This window comes from Adiantum capillus-veneris, chromosome 3, assembly GCF_014529385.1.
Source record: "Adiantum capillus-veneris isolate H3 chromosome 3, ASM1452938v2, whole genome shotgun sequence".
NCBI lineage: Eukaryota > Viridiplantae > Streptophyta > Polypodiopsida > Polypodiales > Pteridaceae > Adiantum > Adiantum capillus-veneris.
This window is the reverse complement of record NC_140933.1, coordinates 148412278-148430631: the sequence shown is the minus strand read 5'-3', so window position 1 is coordinate 148430631 and position 18354 is coordinate 148412278. Positions and strand designations below refer to the sequence as shown.

At 40.9% G+C, this 18354-nt stretch overlaps 1 protein-coding gene across 1 annotated transcript; it reads right to left on the bottom strand.

Moving 5' to 3' along the window:
* Nucleotides 1-2495: 2495 nt before the first annotated feature.
* LOC147461907 (pectin acetylesterase 2-like) lies at nucleotides 2496-18150 on the bottom strand. The gene is made up of 10 exons (XM_086502062.1): nucleotides 17846-18150; nucleotides 17644-17726; nucleotides 17228-17354; nucleotides 16419-16522; nucleotides 14484-14573; nucleotides 14010-14137; nucleotides 3532-3592; nucleotides 3397-3447; nucleotides 3208-3285; nucleotides 2496-2588 (listed from the first exon to the last, which is right to left on the bottom strand). Exons 1-10 carry the CDS (start codon nucleotides 18003-18005, stop codon nucleotides 2496-2498), a joined length of 975 nt encoding a protein of 324 aa, XP_086358188.1. The 5' UTR covers nucleotides 18006-18150.
* Nucleotides 18151-18354: the final 204 nt, after the last annotated feature.

Below are 18354 nucleotides of genomic sequence, written 5' to 3'. Positions count from 1 at the left end.
TTAATAGAATTCACTGAGTTCTACAAAAAAAAGGGGAGCTCCTGAACCCTAACGTGTGCCCGTGCTTGGTTAGCTGCAACGACTACTCGTCGGTGGGTGCCCATGGAGGGCCATTTGGAGAGGTATAGCAAGATGCAAATGTTGCGTTGAATGTTGAGGGGGTGCCATCGGCTTTGGAGACAGGGAACCTGATTGTGACTTTTCTCTTCGTCGGATTTTGGGGGTGCGAATCGCGGAACCTTGCCTCCCACTTCCCCTTGGGGAGATAAAGAAGGTCAGTGCTTGTTGTGGATGGGGAGCGACCTTGTGGCAGGAGGCCATTGCTTGGCGGCAACGTGTTGTTGTGGAATCTGTATGGTGTGTGCCTTGCTGGTTGCTGCCATGGGCCCATTTGTTGGCAATGGCTTAAGGTTTCATGAGAAGGTGCTTGGCTCACCTTGAGAGCTTGTGGGTGGCGGTTTGGTTGACTGGTTCGTGTTTGTCTCGACCTCCTTTCTCTGATGGTGATAGAGCGCTCGGGCTCCCCCCATATGCGATTGCCGAGTTTGCTTTTGGATTATCTTTATTCATGTACGATCCTGTTTGTGAAGAATTCTTCTGGTGGCAGCTTATTCCTTGTGGCTCTAGGCAAGATCTCTTTTGATGGTTGTCTCCCTTAACACTAGAATGGTAACCTAACAGGACATAAAAGTGTCCTTTCAGGGTTTTGGGAAAAATTTCCAAAACCATAGTAGATCCACTCATTTTGAAAAATCCTTTCATGAGCTTATAGTTCAATAACTACTACATATGGAAAAAATGAGAAACTTGTAATTTTTCTCATCCCTTGGTCACTACAAGCCTCCAAAGTTGATGGACCAGTGCATTTTGCCCAAAACAGCAATTTCTTATGGTTGATTGCATATAAATAAGAGTGGGGATTTTTGTAGGACATGAGATAAAATGCCCCGTTAACTTCAATGGTTTGGTTACCAAAACATAAGGTTGCTTTTACCTCAATAATTTTTTTTTGGGCAAAAAAATAGGTACAAAAAAGTTGCATTGTTGCCATTCTGCGGACCTATCATCAAAGTTTCTATAGTCACGCTCAATACAAATACTATATACATGTTTTCTTAGTTCCCTTTGGGCCTTTGGATTCAAAGGAGCCATGGAGCATGTCAAAAGGATAATGGATCTCTTACAATTGGAACCTTGGGGGCAATGATAAAGTGCTAAATACAGCAAACATGAAAAAACTGGGTTTAGCATTATGACCTCTAGAAACCCATAGAAACTACTCAATATCTAGCCAAGTTTGTAGTCTATGATTAGATATGGTTACTACCTACAAAATACACACAATTGGCCTAAGAAACTAGCAATATTGAGAAAGTTATACTTGCTACTCTAAAATATATCGTATTCTTCATCAATCAAAAAACTCAACCATCATCATATACTATGCTATATAGCATATTAGGTCCCCCAAAACTCAAGGAAGATTAGCTTTATGTTATACAGTACACTTACACAATCAAAATTGAATTTCGATATCCAGAAAGCCACCAAAAAAATCATAAAAGTGCTAATTTTGGCCAAAAAACAGGATTATGCAGTTCTTGTAAATTGGTCATAACTTTCGATTTTAACACTTAGCTCTCCCTACAAACATCAAAACATGTTGACAACTATGAAGGCCTAACCTCTAGCCATCTAAACGTCACAAACATGAAGTTTAGAGTGGTATAGTTGCCAAAAATTGAAAAAAAACCAAAAACAGGACCCGTTTTTTCACACAGTTTAGGTTCAAAAATGTTGTGCAAGAGTAAGGTTAATGGTGAGATCGATACTCCAAAAAAAATGCTAAGTTTTTTTTAGCTCATAAGGCAACTTTGTGGATATATAGCACCTAAAAGATCATTTTCATACTCTTCAAATAATTCAAGAAAAATGGTCACTTAACAGGACACAAAAGTGTCCAAGGACATAAAAGTGTCCTGTTACAATTCTAGTGTTAAAATTCGATGTAATTGAGATGTGGGTCAAGGTATCTTGCTACCGGTGAAGTATGTTTTCGGTGCCATGGCTCGGTTTGAGCATGGCTTGTCTTTGTAAATTTTTTAGATTAGGTAATATATCTTAATATGTTTTGAAAGACTTTTTATTTTTTCTGAGATTGGGGAGATCTAAATTGTGAGTTTAGCCAAAAAGAAAAAAAAAAACAAGGGGAGAAGGTGGCGAGGCACCATTGATAAAAGCAGCTTGCAACCTTAGAAATAGGGGTTCATTTTTAATAAACGTCACATAAAGGAGATTTAATGAAAGTGAAGAAACGGTGTGGAGAGAAGTAGAAGAAAAGGATCAAATTCCATTAAAATTGCATTTGATAGAAATGAAAGAATGCTCTGCTTGTATTTCTTAGGAAAGAAAAAGTAATGCCCCTTGACTAGGTGGTTGTTGTCATCTACATTTGTTCAATATGCAAATATTGCAATTGAGATGGTAGGTTTATCCTATTTACATGTTTTATTGCAAGGAAACTTGCAATCTATGTTTTGGATTGCTTGCTCTTCAAAATACCACTTTGTAAATGCCTCCAGAGCAGTCTGCAATTAAAAAACACACATGAACAAGTTATAGCAGCTCCTCCAGAGAGCATTGTTTGAATACTTGATCTCGTCAGTTTGGCCAAAACTTAAAAGACAGCTAACCTAATGTGACGAGCTTGTGTGTGGGTGGTGATGTCAAAATTCAGTTTTACATATTGAATGCGCATGAAAAGCTATATAAGGCCCGATGACTTACCATGTTATTCACCTTTGTAAAGCCACTCCAAAGGTAAGTGAACAGTTCTTGCGTGTGATGAAGGCAAGATACAATGTGCATGCCCCATCTTTCACCACCTCTTACTCTAATTTTTAGGGGCTCCACTACTGTATCAATCAGAGTTTGACGAAATTCTGTGTCTCAAAATCAAGACACAAACCTTTTTAGTGTATAATCTTCCAAAAAGATGGGCAAAATAATAAAATGGTGTACTACCTTGCAATATGTCTAGTTGAGACGAAGAACAATTGGAGAGGTTTATGGTACACATGCTCCACTCATGAGATGGATCAGCTTTTGCAGGTGCTATTACATTTCTAAGCTATAGATCCCCAAAAGAGAGAGAAAAAAGGGGTCATATTGATACAAATTGTTTGTAACATGAGTGTAAGTCTTTACCTGCCAACTATCATAAGAGGATTGGAGAAAAAACATGGGAACATTGATGGTGTGAAGGTTGTACTGAGGGAAGAAGCACTAGTAGTAGAGTAGCCGACGTCGTAACCCACCACGAAAACCATTTCAAAAACAAACAACATTTACAAAGGCAACATCAAATCCAAATCCATATTGTCCATAATATTGTACCTTGCCCAGATTCTGATAACTTGTACATGTACGTGGAAGAATTGTCACATTCTGTAAAACAACAATAGGTAAGACTAAGAGGAGCTTTCCGTGACTACGACCAACAATATAATGTTGAATGAAAGGTACACTAACATGCAAGGTAGTGACGCTTTGGAATAGGTTCCGTATCACTTTCACTCCAGAAATTGTTGGTCTATACAAATCACATAGGCAAAAAAGGTTGATTTAGATTATACACGCTAGCTTACTTAGTGTGCAATTGAGATCATGGAAGACTAAAACTAAGGATGCTCAACGAAGTTATATACATAGGCCCTATCATGTATTCACAATTAAGGCTTGCCATACATCTTTAGCTAGCTTACTTAGTGTGCAATTGAGATCATGGAAGACTAAAACTAAGGATGCTCAACGAAGTTGTATACATAGGCCCTATCATGTATTCACAATTAAGGCTTGCCATACATCTTTACAAAGGAAATGATCCATGTAATTAGGACCTCCTACCTCATAATTTCTATTTCCCCCCCTCCGCTCTTTCTCACATGAGGTTGAGACCTTGAACTGAAGTGTTTTGTGAAATATGGCTGCCATGACAACTCCAATAGACCATGCTTACATTGGCTAATAGGGGAGCCATCCCACACGTCCACACCCTTAACCATGTAAGTCAATCATTGCAGTGTGACTTTCCCTGTTCCACTCATCAATGTTCATCCGTTTTTCATGATGATAGTCGTCCCCCTGCTTTCTTGTATTATCTTTGTGAAACTAGCTGTTTCCATGGCATTTTCAAAGACCCGACAATTCTTAGCCTTCCAAACCTGTATAAAGTAACAAAATCTAATAATTTGTGTTGCGATAAGCAACGCTTGGCTCTTGAACACCTTCCCTTCCAGGAAGAAATCATTCTTAAAGAATCCTATCTTCCAGGTCTTTTGAACCCATTTGCCAAATCTTTCCCGTTAGGCCGTAGATCTTTCGGTACTCCTTAAATAAATGCAAGAGGTCTTCACTAGGCGTTCTGCACTGCGAGCATCTATCCGGAACTATACCCCCTTGGTAAGAACCTTTACCCCAGTCGGTAAGGCTCCCCATAGTACCTTCCACGAAAAGACCTTCATCCCATGCGGTCATTATAGACACCAAATGTTCTTTGTGATTGCCTCCCATCTTGACTCTAGCCATTGTTTGCCCCATTGCTTGTTCAATGAGGAGAACCAGTTTGTCAAAGCCATAAGGGTGTGGTACACTTCCTTGGTTTGCGGTTTTAGGAAATGTTTGTTCTTGGACCACCGCCATGCTTCCCACTCGAACTTGGACTCGCAATTAGGTAGACACCAACTGCCAAGCCGTTCTAGGACTTTGATGATCATCAATCTTTCAGTGCCACTTAAGTTATATTGGAGAGCCAATTGGTTTGTTTCTTTCCAACGACTCCTGCTTCAATCCCAAAATTGGCCCAATTGTCGAATATCTTTGTAATTGATCTCTCTCGGAGAGAGAGATCAATCTTGATTTTTTAATACTACACTTCAACCCCGATGTTATGACATACGTTTGTACAATCTCCATAGACTTCCTTATTACCTAAGGGCACGCTTTGAAAAAGAAGCAAGGAGTCATACGCAAAAAGCTTCACTAGAAGTTGATCATTATTCGGCACAGATAGCCCTTGAATTTACCCTCTCGTAGCATTGTCTTCAAGTAATGTTACCAGCGAATGGGATCCAATGACAAACATTAGAGGGGCCAGTGGGCAACCCTGTTTGATTGATCTTTTGACCTCAAATGCACCCACTATAATTATCTCATTGAATAGGAGCTGAGATTGGCTACCAGCATCAAGGGTGCCTACCAATCAACACATCCGTGGCCCAAAGCCCAATGTTTTCATGACATCTTCGATGAACGACCATGTGATCCTGTCATAAGCTTTAGTCCAAATGTAGTAGGATACACTCTTGCTTAGTAAAAGAAACATATTCTATGCCAAGCATTGCTGCCAGGATATTATCACAGATTGATCTTTCCTTGATGAAACCATGATGGCAGGGAGTAATGAATTTGTCCAAGAGGAGAGAGATTCTAAGGGCTACAATTTTAAGAATAATTTTTGTAAGCTACCGACTTCATAGTTATGGAGTGCCAATGTTTCAATTGGGAGCAACAAACTTGTTTCGGAATAGGTTTGATGAGGCCCCTTTTAATGCTTAAGTCCATGGCTCCATTGACTAGGGCTTGTTTAGCCATTCACATGATTGGGGACTTAAGATCATCCTAGTATTCTTTGAAGAAATCAGTATTCTTTGGCTTGGTTAGCCATTCACATGATTGGGGACTTAAGATCATCCCAGTATTCTTTGAAGAACTCAGTAGTCAAGATGTCTTATCCATGGGCCTTCTCTTTGCCTAAAGCTTGCAGTATGAGAGAGCATTCCTCCTTGGTTAATGCCTTCTCCAACAGGTTGGCTTCAGAGTGAGAGATCTTCTTTTTTACGCTCCCAAGAGGAGTAGATCTGGCTTCATCCACTTCAGGGGAGCGGGCCTCGAGCTACTAGCCTATGATTTGTCGCAAGTGGTCAAGCATAAATTGATCCATTTCGTCTGGGTCCTTAACATCATGTCCTTCCCCATCGGTGAGCGAGTGGACAAGGCGATTTCTCTTGACTTTGAGGGCCCTAAAGTAGTGTGCACGATTGACCTCCTCCGCCTAGAGGTAGGTTTCGTTTGACAAGATTCTAGCCTTTGTCACCTCCTCAAGTTGGTAATCGGTTAAGTCTCCTTTAGCCTTGTGAAACCTCACTCAGTTTGTGAGGTTGGTAAATAATTTTGGTGATCTTGTTGATGAAATGGCTAGGTCATTAAATGGATGTTTTTTAATGGCCCATTGAACACAAAGAGGAGTCACTTAGAGTCATAGGGGACATCACTTGCATGAAACCTCATATTTTTATTATTATTTTTTATTTTGTAAATCAAGTGGCTATACTATACTCCTTTTCTTAAGAATGTATGATCTCTATAGAAATTATGATTTCCACTATCGTTAGCTACGACAATAGGAAAAATTGTAGCTGACAAGCCACTTATATGAATGCGTGATTGTAGGTGAAACACACTACAAACAAAAGCATTAACATATCCACATTTCTAATGTATAGATTATAATGTTAGCAAAATCCCACTTTATAACATATATGCTTGTTTAATTTTGCCTATTCATATTCATAGACATCATCCCATTTATGGAGATTTTGGTAGAGTTTCTTTTGTGTTTTAGGTTCGATCTCAATTGTTAACCAAACATAAATGATGCCACCTACTCAGTAGGTCTTCTACAATCCTACAAGAGACTTGAGGCTTCAGAAAATTCAAACTTGCACAATAATAATGAATCCTAAAGACAAATTTGTAAAAGCATGCAAAATACTACAAATAGCAGAGCTTTAGCCATCCAAAAATGTACAAAACTCAAAAGATCCCTTGTGGAACATTTATTGTGCTTTCTAAGGGAAGCTAGAGGTGTCATGATACACATGATCTAACGGACTACCCAAAATAACATCTACCACAAGATTTGCCCTAAGGACTTCACTAAGAATGGCATTGCCCAAGTCAATCATAAGTTTAAAAATATGCTTTCAATAGTGGACGTGCCCAAATATTTTTTCCCTCCATTGAAGCATATCTACACTATATTTTAAAATCAAGGTTTTTCTTTCCATGAAGCTACAATTCCATTAGCCATGATGGACATGCCCTTGCTTGCCCTTCGTGACTAGTGAGCAGTGTACCCTGCATCCCGCTAGCACGGTGCATGCCCATAGCCCAAGAAAATTGAAGATGCAACCAACATGTCAAGAGAAGCAGTGAAAAAGAGGGTCGAGACTCAATAGAATATGCATTGCCTGTAACTAGAGAGAGAGAGAGAGAGAGAGAGAGAGAGAGAGAGAGAGAGAGAGATGAGTCAATGACCTATTTATATGAGATTCAATAGACTATGAGATTTTTCCACCTCACTTTTCTCCCACAACTTCAATCACCTTCATGGTGCTCTCTGAGCTTTCTCTCCTCTCTCCAGTCATCCTCCTTCACGCTTTGATTTCCTTGGACAGTGTGTGTGTGTGTGTGTGTGTGTGTGTGTGTGTGTGTGTGTGTGTGTGTGTGTGTGAGAGAGAGAGAGAGAGAGAGAGAGAGAGAGAGAACAAAGGGAATTTTTCATGCTCTTCTCCACCCAACCACCTCCTCTCATAGGCCCCTTGACGTATCTTTAGGACACCACTTAACTTAGCATGCCTGGCTATTTGTGCTTAATACTTGTCTCCTACCCTTGTGTTGACATTGCTTTCCCTTTGAAGGAGAGTTTTCATCCTCAAAACCATCAATGCAAATGCTATTCTTAAGAACATCAATGTTTTTATAATCCAAATCTGCATTAGCTCAACTGATCCACTGAATAAATAGCAAATCTGGTACTCATATGTAGAACTATATGCTACACATTATAAAACTAAATGATTGCAATCAAAATAACCTTCAAAGATGCTATTCATTTTTCCAAAAGGAACCTCTACCTAGATCTTTGATTAATATTAGAGCCTACCTCAAGCGAGATGCTCTAACTAAGCAAAACTTATTGCTTCTACTTTTTAAGAAATTCCTTTGAAAAATTGGAATGCCGTACTAATGCAAAACATTCAACAATTGATAAGAATTTAAACTTGCCTATGACACATCAAAAAATGATTTGGCGCCCTTTGCCAAAGTCCATAGTCACACAGACTCTCCACATGCAAAGTAAATCCCAAAATCGGTGACATTCTCCATAGAAGAAGAAGAGTTTGATGTGGTATGCCTCTATTAAACTAAATGGGACACCTAAAACTTCCTAAGTCCATAGACGATGTTAGAGTGTTCCCAATCATGGCTGCTTAACAACTAAACCTACATCCCTTTGCTTGAAAATTTGTGCCCTTAGTGCTACACAATGCTTCTGGTTGAGTAGCCAAAGATGATCATAAATGTGATCAAGGCTACGGGCAACATGCACACTCATATTGTTCTAGAATATTAATGGTGATAAGAGAAACTCAAAACTAGCAGCACCTTTTGTACTTGCTCATAGCCATATATACATCTTGTATTCTAATATATATAACAGGAAACACATCTATAGCACACATGTAGTGTCTTGATGTAGTGAAAATGGATCTTGGTTTGCACTGCTCAAAGCACTACATCAAGATACACCATATCATCTCATAGATATCCTACAATGTCGTACGTGCTCTTAGCCATATAGTCGTCATAAAAAGACTTGGAAATTTTGTGAATATACTGCTTGACCGAGTGTCCTATTGCACCAAAAATGCAACATGCTAATCCATTCTCCATCTTTGGACATATAAATACTACCTTCATCCATAAACTAGTAATAAACCATAAATTGATACCCATCACCAAGGTCTCTAAGTCCATAAGAAAATTTTGATGAACACATTGCTACACGAACAATACTTCACCAAAAAGTCTGGCCAAAATCTTGATGAGCACTTTGCTAGATGAACAACTTTGGCTAAAATTTGTGCTTGATACTTGATAAATCCACTGTATCAAGTAAAAGAAAAAAGAGTAAAAAAAAACCTTCTTTGGTTTAGGTTTGTGAATCATATTCACCGTAGTGCTATGGTAAAATTTGAGACTTTGCCCATAACAAATAAAATAGGACATGTTAAAACGCCATCTTATGGTTGAATGAGCTGTGTTTTGAAATTGAAAACACTTTGCCCATAACAAATAAAATAGGACATGTTAAAAAGCCATCTTATGGTTGACTGAGCCGTGTTTTGAAATTGAAAATGCTTTCCTCATAAACTAGAGCGAAAACATAAGTTCCATCCAGCTCATAAATAGTAGAAGGATTGTTGTGCTTTAATATCCGTATTTCAGAGCTCAATCAGGATATCAAAGATTTTGGAGATTTGCGTAGATTTCATCAGTAATACCTCATACTCACGCTAGAACCTTTTCCCTGGTACTCTATGTCGATAGATAATCATCAATTGTAGAGAAAATATAGAGAATGAGCCCACAAAAAAATTGAACCTTTTTATCCTCATGGTATGTTGATAGGTTGATACCATGAAGAGGATCATTGTGCTTGTCTTGGTATCACAATGTATTCAACTCATATCTATCAACTTCTTGCAAACATCAAGGAAAGCAGAAGAACAGTTCCAAGTTTACAAGATTTTACCTAAGTGTGCATGATCATGTCCTTTCTTGATTTTTGAGTAGCTTTGCAAAGCCTTGCATTGCTAACCTTGCTAAGGGATGAAAGTCTTTGTGTGAATACCTCTCCCAAAAGGGTGTATTAAATGACATTTTCTCTTGTGAAATGGGAAAAGTGAACTTGAATAAGCTTTGTCAAAGAATTAGCGTATGCTCGTAACTTATCTCAATATGGTATAAAAGTGCATCTCCAACTAGAGATTCATCTGCAGTCATCAGTCGAAGGCAACATGCGAGAAGCTTTGAGCCCTTTAACAACACTGGCTCTGAGAAAACCCTCACATTTACGAAATACACCAAAAAATAGTGGAAGAAGCATGCTCTCTCGACAACCTACATTGTGGCAAAAACCTGGCAAAACCCTCATAAATTGGGGCGCTGCCCAAAATAGGGTACCCCATTTCCAAAGGCCTTTTACCATACGACACTTAGAACTTCCCTGGGTATGGCATCGCGAACAACACTGTGGAGAAGAAGGATGCTCGCCCTTGCACATAGAAGCAAAATTGGGCCACATTGCAAAAGCAAAAAACCTTGAGTAGAGAATGACACACATATTCAATACCATTCACATCACAAAAAATCCAAGGTTTCCATGGTGCCTCCCTCTCTACAAGGGCTCATGCATGCCACTCCTTTCTTGTGTTGACTTCTTTGCTCATCCACACATGCACATGCAAAGTCTTTTCTCCATAACTCTCCTCAACGTGCTCTCATACCACTGAGAGGACAAGGGAAACTCTCTTGCTCTTCTCCACCCAACTATCCCTGCAACCACCTCCTACCATAGGCCTCTTTACCTATCTTTAGGAGACCCCTTAACTTTGCATGCCTAGCTAGCCGTGCTTAGGACTTGTGTCCTACCCTTGTCCGGACTCTCTCTCTCTCTCTCTCTCTCTCCCTGTGTGTGTGTGTGTGTGTGTGTGTGTGTGTGTGTGTGTGTGCTCATAGCCAAGGGCACGTTCAACAATATTTCTCTATAATCACTTGAAAGAGTAAATATAGATGGATCACGTCAGCTTGCAAAGCACGGTTAGTTTCTTTATAAAGAAGGTCTCTCTCTCCATCTCTTTCTCAGTTTGTTTATAGATTTGTAAACAAGAAGATTATCAATGATGTTGAATTTCTCTCTCTCTCTCTCTCTCTCTCTCTCTCTCTCTCTCTCTCTCTCTCTTTGCTCATAGCCAAGGGCACATTCAACAATATTTCTCTATAATCACTTGCAAGAGTAAATATAGATGGGCCACGTCAGCTTGCAAAGGACAGTTAGTTTCTTTATAAAGAAGTTCTCTCTCTCCATCTCTTTCTTAGTTTGTTTATAGATTTGTAAATGGGAAGATTATCAATGATGTTAAATCTCTCTCTCTCTCTCTCTCTCTCTCTCTCTCTCTCTCTCTCTCTCTCTCTCTCTCTCTCTCTCTCTCATGTTTGTAGCAACCGATGTTGGTATCTTTGAGTCTGTCTGGAGAATTGCTTGCAAATTTTGGATATGTCGTGTACACTGATGTTATTATAAGGGCAAGATTTTGCAAGCTTTTGTGTGTGTGTGTGCGTGCGTGCGTGCATGTGCCTTCTTTTATCAATATGAAATTGTTGTCACATAGATCAATGAGGTCTCCTTTGATTTTTCCTATGACATAAAAGAATCGTTTCCTTCTTCTTCTTCTTCTTCTTCTTCTTCTCTCTCATATGATGAGTGAGAGTGAAGGTAATAGAGACAACATTGACATCACCAAAGTAGCACCAATTGAGCATGGTTTGTAATGTTGCACGAACATGGATTTTCAAGGTCATAAGTGACCTATAAGGGCTTATATTCACATCTACTTTAGGATTTTTTTCTTCAAAATGATTGGTTTAATGTTGCATTGAAGAGGGTTCCTTCTGTCTCACAGGTGGTATGGCCATCAGAGGCAACGGGAGTCTCACTCATATCTAAATTAGGCAAGCGGGCCTCTTGGGAGAGAGGCCCATTGCCTTTAATTTGGAGAAACAAATACTGACATAGATGTGATCAAGGCTAAGACCTCACCCACCTTTTCATGGAATGCTCGGCTATTAGAGGCCTGGCAAGGAAGGTGTGAAAATGGATACAAAGAATGTGGAAGATTGCATTTTCAAGAAGGATTTGTGCCTTGGTGGGAAGCAATTCCGAAGTCCTGCACTTCTTATCTGTACTTAAATTGTCAGATACTGTTTCTTTAGTAATATCTAGAAGGCTAGGAACTGCCATTTATTTGATAATGACCTCTCTGTGGCTAGCTTCTTAGAGATTGTACAAGAAAGTAAGGAGATAATATATGTGATAGGTAAAAGGCAAAACTTGGATGCTTGGCTTAGGGCGACCCTCACCATCCGGTCGAGTCTTGCTATGTGAAGGACTGGGCTTTTGGTAATAGTACGTTACTTGCTCGTTACTTTATACTTCTGTTGTAACCATCCACCCCTCGAGGCTTGGATGAGCTTGAGGCTGATTTGTATTTTTCTTGGTGGCATTTTAATCCAATTACTCACAATTGTGAGTTTTGTAGAAAAAAAGGATGGACGTACTTGTAAGAATGAATCATTTGAGGAATGCCTTCACGTCTTCTGTGCGAGGGAACCCTAAGCTTCTGATTGGCTTGCTCGTGGACAGTTCCAGCGGGTGCACGCCGTGTTAGGGGCCCCTTATGGTGGCCTGCTTGGAGGTTTTTCAGTTGGTGCACGTAGATCTCTGGACCTGTTTGCGGGTTTGAAGGCCAGCAGGAGGGGCTTGGAGGGACCTACGGGACATGGGCACTCCAAGAAGCATGTGCCTTGCTGCCCCTCCCCTCTCTCGTGGTGCTTAGGGCTTAGAGCTCGGTCTATTTTTGTTCCCCCGGGCTTGGTGACTGTTCGCTTTCTCTATGGAGGAAATGCGCTCGCCTGACCTTGTTCGATTTGGTGGAGGGCTTGCTCATTGGTGTTGTTTCGACGAGTCCTTCTCGGTGTGGACCTGGCCGTGGGCTCAAGTGCAGTGGGGGTTGGTGTCAGATCCGGGTTTGTGGTTGCTAGTTGGTTCATGGAGAACAGGGTAAAGTGGGGTGGCGGACCCCCTTCATTGGTGGCATCCCCTGTGCAGGCCTTGGTGGTTTGTGGATGTTAGGCTCCCCAAATAGGCGGTTACTCCAACATGTCGTGGATGTTGCTTCTACAACGGCTCTTTATGGTTTTGGTGAGCCTCGTGCTTGGAAAGGTTAACTGTGTGGAAGCTTGTGGTTCTTTTTTGGGTTCACCACTTCTACAACATGCAACCTTCTACACGGTTCATTTTGGGTGGGATCCTACTCGGGGAGAGAGGGTGGATTTCCTATGGCAACCACATTGGATGGTGCTTCTTCTATCAAGGGTGGCTCCCTTTTCAGTCGGATTTTCTTTACCTATGGTTGTTGTCTATTGATTAGTCTCGGGGTGGGTTCCCTCTCAGGCGAAATATCTAAGGTATGATCTTGATGATATGGTTGATGCCATGGCTGGGTATGAGCATGGTTTAACTCCTTGTATACTTTTTGTTGTGTACTCTACAAGAAAAACTTTCCAATAGCTATGCAATGCATGGAGGCAAATGGGTGCGACGAGTTTCATGTATTTAATAAAGCAGAAGAAATTATGTCCCCCCCTCCCCCGCCCGTCACTTTCTCACATGGGGTAAGCCATGGGGGATCTAGGGCCCAATTGTGGGGGCACAGAGAAACTTTGATCGCCTGGTGAACTAGGGGGTGAACTCGGGACAAAAATGACGCCTTGAGCTCACCCCTAGTTCACCCATCTCGTGGGGTGTGGGTCGATCTCGGTAGGCACACGAAAGCCGTACCATCACACTAGCGCGTGTCGCTGTCGATGTGGGCATGGCAAACAATTAGTTTACCCGGCCCTAGTTCACCCCTAGTTCACTGGATGATCTGACAACCTAGATTGAAGCTGCTTCGTTCCCCCAAATTCAAGCCCTAGATCCCTCTGAACCATACCCCCATGTCATGTAGTGTCCGATGGCCCTAATTGAATCTGATTTGCCCCCCCCCCCCCCCCCCCCCCCCCCAAAAAAAAAAAAAAAGCCCCCCCACACACACACACACACACCAAAACACCCATGGCCTCGCATGCAAAGCCTATGATAGATAGTGGATATTAAGGGGGAGCAAGCCCCCATCCTTAGACTAACGTGATACAACGTCACATTTGGAGATTAATTTGCATCAAAACTTTTATAAGTCTCTGACATCATTTTATAAATGTGAGAAAAAATCTACAATTCCACAAGGTTTATATTTGAACACAACATAGACGTTAAAACTCACATGTCGAGAAACAATGCACCATCCAATAGGCATTTGAGTGTGGCATTAATGTGGGGCATTTTGTTGTTGAGGTCATTGCAATGATGGAAAGCGGCAAGACCCCCCGCCGAGTCACCTGATAAAATCACCTACACAGTCTCCCACCCCACAGGCACCAGGCTTAGCCAATAAACTTTTCCATCATAGAAACTATAATAAAGATGGTGGCATCATCATATATGGCACACATATTAAAACCCACTTTTGTTTGAAATTAAGGCCATACATATGATTGCATCGATTAATCATTAGATAGACGGAAGGATATACTACATAATACATTTTATACACACGCACACACACATATATATTGGGCTCACCTACATCATCTTACCAGAGTAAATAACCAAATCCCCAAACAAATGATACTCACATCATTCTCCATGAATGGCCTTAGTGTGCTTGTGTGTGTTGATTGGGGGATAGATAGCCTACCTGTGTAGCGTGTCGCATTCCTTGTTGAGTCAAAAGCTCCTCCACAACAGCGTCCCACACTCTTTGTCCTCTAAAAAAGAGGGGTTTTGTCTGTCAACAAAACCAAACATGAAAATGGACAACACAACATTCATTTTACATGGATTTCTAGAATTATCTCAAATAATGAGTTGTGGAGTTAGTAAAGTGATGATGAAGACTGCGCAAGTGAATGATATGGATTAGGGTGGGTGGCTATATAGACCAATGATCCACGTATAGCTTACTCATACTAGAATAAAGCTGAAGATGAATTTACTAAAGGTCCAATGCACAAAATGATACATGGTTGATAATTATGCATAAAACTAAAACACCATGTGCTCTTTTGTAGAGCTAAAAAGGATATTGTAGCCTAGATGTCAGACATGTAAGCATATTTGGAAATTGGTGTTGGTGGCTCATTCGACAAAGCCTTACACATCATTGGGTTGATTGTACTTTGCAGCTCACCTTCAACATAAGAGATACCACACGTGTATATTGTCTACTAGCTGGCTTACACATGACATGGAGATCAGGAGGCCCATAAGAGATGCAATAGAGTTCGCGTCATCCTAACATTCAAGGCTATCAACACAAGTGGGGGGGGGGGGGGGGGGGGGGGCAAAAGCAAAGGGAAATTCATAAAAGCCCTATCTTTGGTTAGTCATGGGGTGGTGGCATGAGGTTGTTGCCATGGCTGTTGAAGTTAAATAGGAGGGTCTTGCTATTTCCTCTCCCTTTCCAACCCGCCTTGCCTTGCTCCTGCTCACACTCACACCTCTTCTTTTTGTTTCATGTTGTTAATATGACAAGCGCACATATCTTTGCTACAAAGTTTCTTTTTTCAACCTTTTTGGAAATCTTGAACTAGTTGAGTTTGTCCAACCAAAACTCGCCAATGAAAAAAAAAATTGTTTGGGATTAAAATGAGTGGTAAGATCCAGCTTGAATGTTTTGAAACTCCCTTGTGTCAATCTTTCATTGCTCTCCAAAATTCTCTATGGAGATCAAGTCAATATCGCTTTTCTTGATTCAACCAAAGATATCAATGAATTTGCTACTAGTAGTTACCGAATGCTTGTTTCCTTTGTGGGATGCAAGGTAGCCTTGTGAAGGAGGTTGTACTACTAATATTGCACCTAATTTTCCCCTTCCCCTCAGGGTAAAGCTGCAAAGCCACCACCCAATCAACAGAATTCTTCATTGGGCATGCCTCTTCCAACCCAACGACAAATTCCAATGGGATTGAATGTCTTCTTTCATTGGAAGATGAGCTCAGACCACAAGCATATATGTATCTATAGATTTTCGAAGATCAAGTGAATAGCGTTTTGTGCTTAGAGCATGACCCGCCAAAAAGTGACCGACTCTTGTAAGACTAGAAGGCTAACACGAGGAAGCATGGTACTCCTTCTTTGAGGGAGGAGGAGGCCCCACCCAAAAAACATTCTAAGCTTGTATAAAGTAGCTTCTCTTTCTTGATAAATTTCTCCACACCTTTACGGCAAAAAGGCCTTCACCTCAAGAGATCACGTTAAGGCAAGGGGCTCTAAGCGAGCCCACTATGGTTCAACCCCTGTGACACGCGGGTGTGGGTGTGAGGGCGCAATCTTGTTAAACCAGTTGAGAGAGCTTTAAAAAAAACGAAGAAAAAAGGCCTTCACCTCAAGAGTGGAAAGTGTACAATAGACTAGACTACAGTAGCCTAGTCTAGTAGTATGTACCTAAGAAGAAGAAATTTGCATTTGATGGTGATGACTTGGTTCTTAATTATAACCGTACAATGTATTGCTCATAAACAAGCAACCTACATATTTTTTGTTGACTCTTAGAACAAATATTAATTACCATTTCTTAAACAAAAAAAGAGCAACTGCAATATTGAGAAAAGTATTAAAGATTTTCTCTCACTCTAATTTGTGGGAAAGAAGTTCTGAATGCGGGCTCCTCAACATTGCCACTAAAGGATGCCCCATCACAATACCGCACCATAACTCGGTTCCAATTATAAAAGCCTGCACGTCAACAAGGCCATACCATGCCCATGATTAGTTAGGATTTAGGAATGCGGATTACAAAGTAGCCTACCAAGTGAACGTGTAAATTAGTGCGTACAGTTCTAGATTGCACGTCTCTACCAATCATGAAAGTCATTGCACTCGATCAGGACTTTGATCATCAGTTTGCTTATGAATGTACCTTGAGAGGAGAATATGCAAGCTTTGTTCATTATAATTGAGCAACCCACAGGCTCATGAGTCATGCCTTCATTTTGACCACTCAATTGGACATTATCAATTCTGCATGCCAGCTTTTTTCTTGTTCACCTCTCAAGTGCTTAATAATTAGGAATTGTTATCAAAGTCCTAAGTTGTGTCAAAACAATACCAAAAGCTTCACTCGTGTGTTGTTTTTGTGTACTCCTTGAGTCATATTTGAATCAAATAAATAACATAAGCTTCATAGTTTCACAAGGGATTCTTATTGCTGGGTTTTTGTTCCAATTACAAGACTATTCAGGTCCCACAGTTTTGAATAAAATGAAAAACGTTTCAAAACATCCACATGTAACAGAGAAGGGGTGGTCGTACCTTTCTACATTCTATTTCTCTCTTCTTTAGCATTTTCTTTGTAAAATTATTGGTTTTAGGTGTTGAGGAGACATGTAAGACGATCAAGAGATCTGAAATGGATATTGTAGCAGGGATTAATTAATTTACCAGGGTTGTGGAGGGAAGAGTTGCTGAGATGACCGTCGAAGGGGATGGGGCCCATGAAAGAGGAGGAGCCTCTTGCTGTTTTGGCTCTGGACATGCACTCCTTCACAGTTGAGCACCAGCCTCCTCCCTACACCACCATATATACATATATCAGCATTAATTCATTACCCTTAATTACCAATATGGAACATGAGCCCCATGAGCATGTCCAGCTGAGCTGCGCATGAGTACCTAGACGTGTCTAATAAACCTAATCTTGATGACAGTTTCAACGCTATTATATTTACGTACGTAGCTTGTAGCTGGACAAGCTAAGCGAACACTAATTGTTTGTAATTGTCCCTCTTAATTTCTAAATACATGACATTTGTAGATATTTTCATTTGCACGTGTTAAAGATTATGATACCCACGCACCTCCAGGTGAACAAGCCAGCTGTGCTTCCCCGTTCCATGGCCTTTCTCCAGATGATACCCCGGCAAGCTTCCATCTAAGCACACTGCGTCCCGGCCACGTCGTTCGGCGATAAATCAAAATACATCATGATCAGTGACTACATCTTTGATTGTTGATTAAATACCTGTCAGAGATCAGAGGAGAGAGCACTGAATTATATACCAGCACCAGGATGAATTAATGTGGAAACAGGTGAAAGCAGAGTGAGTCCCACCAAATTTTGAGCTCGAACGCTAGTCAGCACAAATACAGCTGTAATGAAGATACAAGCAATAGAGACACTTGTAGAATGCTGCTGATGCTGATCGGCCATACTCGACATGTACTGCTGCTCCGGAGGGGTGTGTCACGTGTGTGTGTGTGTGTGTGTGTGTGTGTGTGTGTGAGAGAGAGAGAGAGAGAGAGATGGAAGAGTAGATTCGCCTGTATGGCCGCCTTAATAGCGTGTGTGAAGGTTGACGTCGGCCTCTCCGTCGTGCATGTCGACCGTATTTTCTATACTTAGTTTTAGGGCTTGTCGTATCTTTGGGTCGTGAATGTTTTTACTTTGGTGAGCCTAAGGAGCTTTTCCAGAACGAGGCCACGGGGTTGAGTCACTTGGCTCAATCCCCATCCTCCATTAAGAAATAAATCCACGGTTCATTTTTTTACTCGAAAGCTTTGGACATAAG

Excerpts from the sequence above, each read along its gene's own strand:
- LOC147461907 (XM_086502062.1), bottom strand. The coding sequence starts at position 18,005 with ATGTCGAGTATGGCCGATCAGCATCAGCAGCATTCTACAAGTGTCTCT. Across the intron at positions 3,448-3,531 it reads AAAGCGTCACTACCTTGCAT|AATGTGACAATTCTTCCACG; the intron begins GTTAGTGTACCT and ends GTTGTTTTACAG. Across the intron at positions 3,286-3,396 it reads GTTATCAGAATCTGGGCAAG|TGCTTCTTCCCTCAGTACAA; the intron begins GTACAATATTAT and ends CTCTACTACTAG.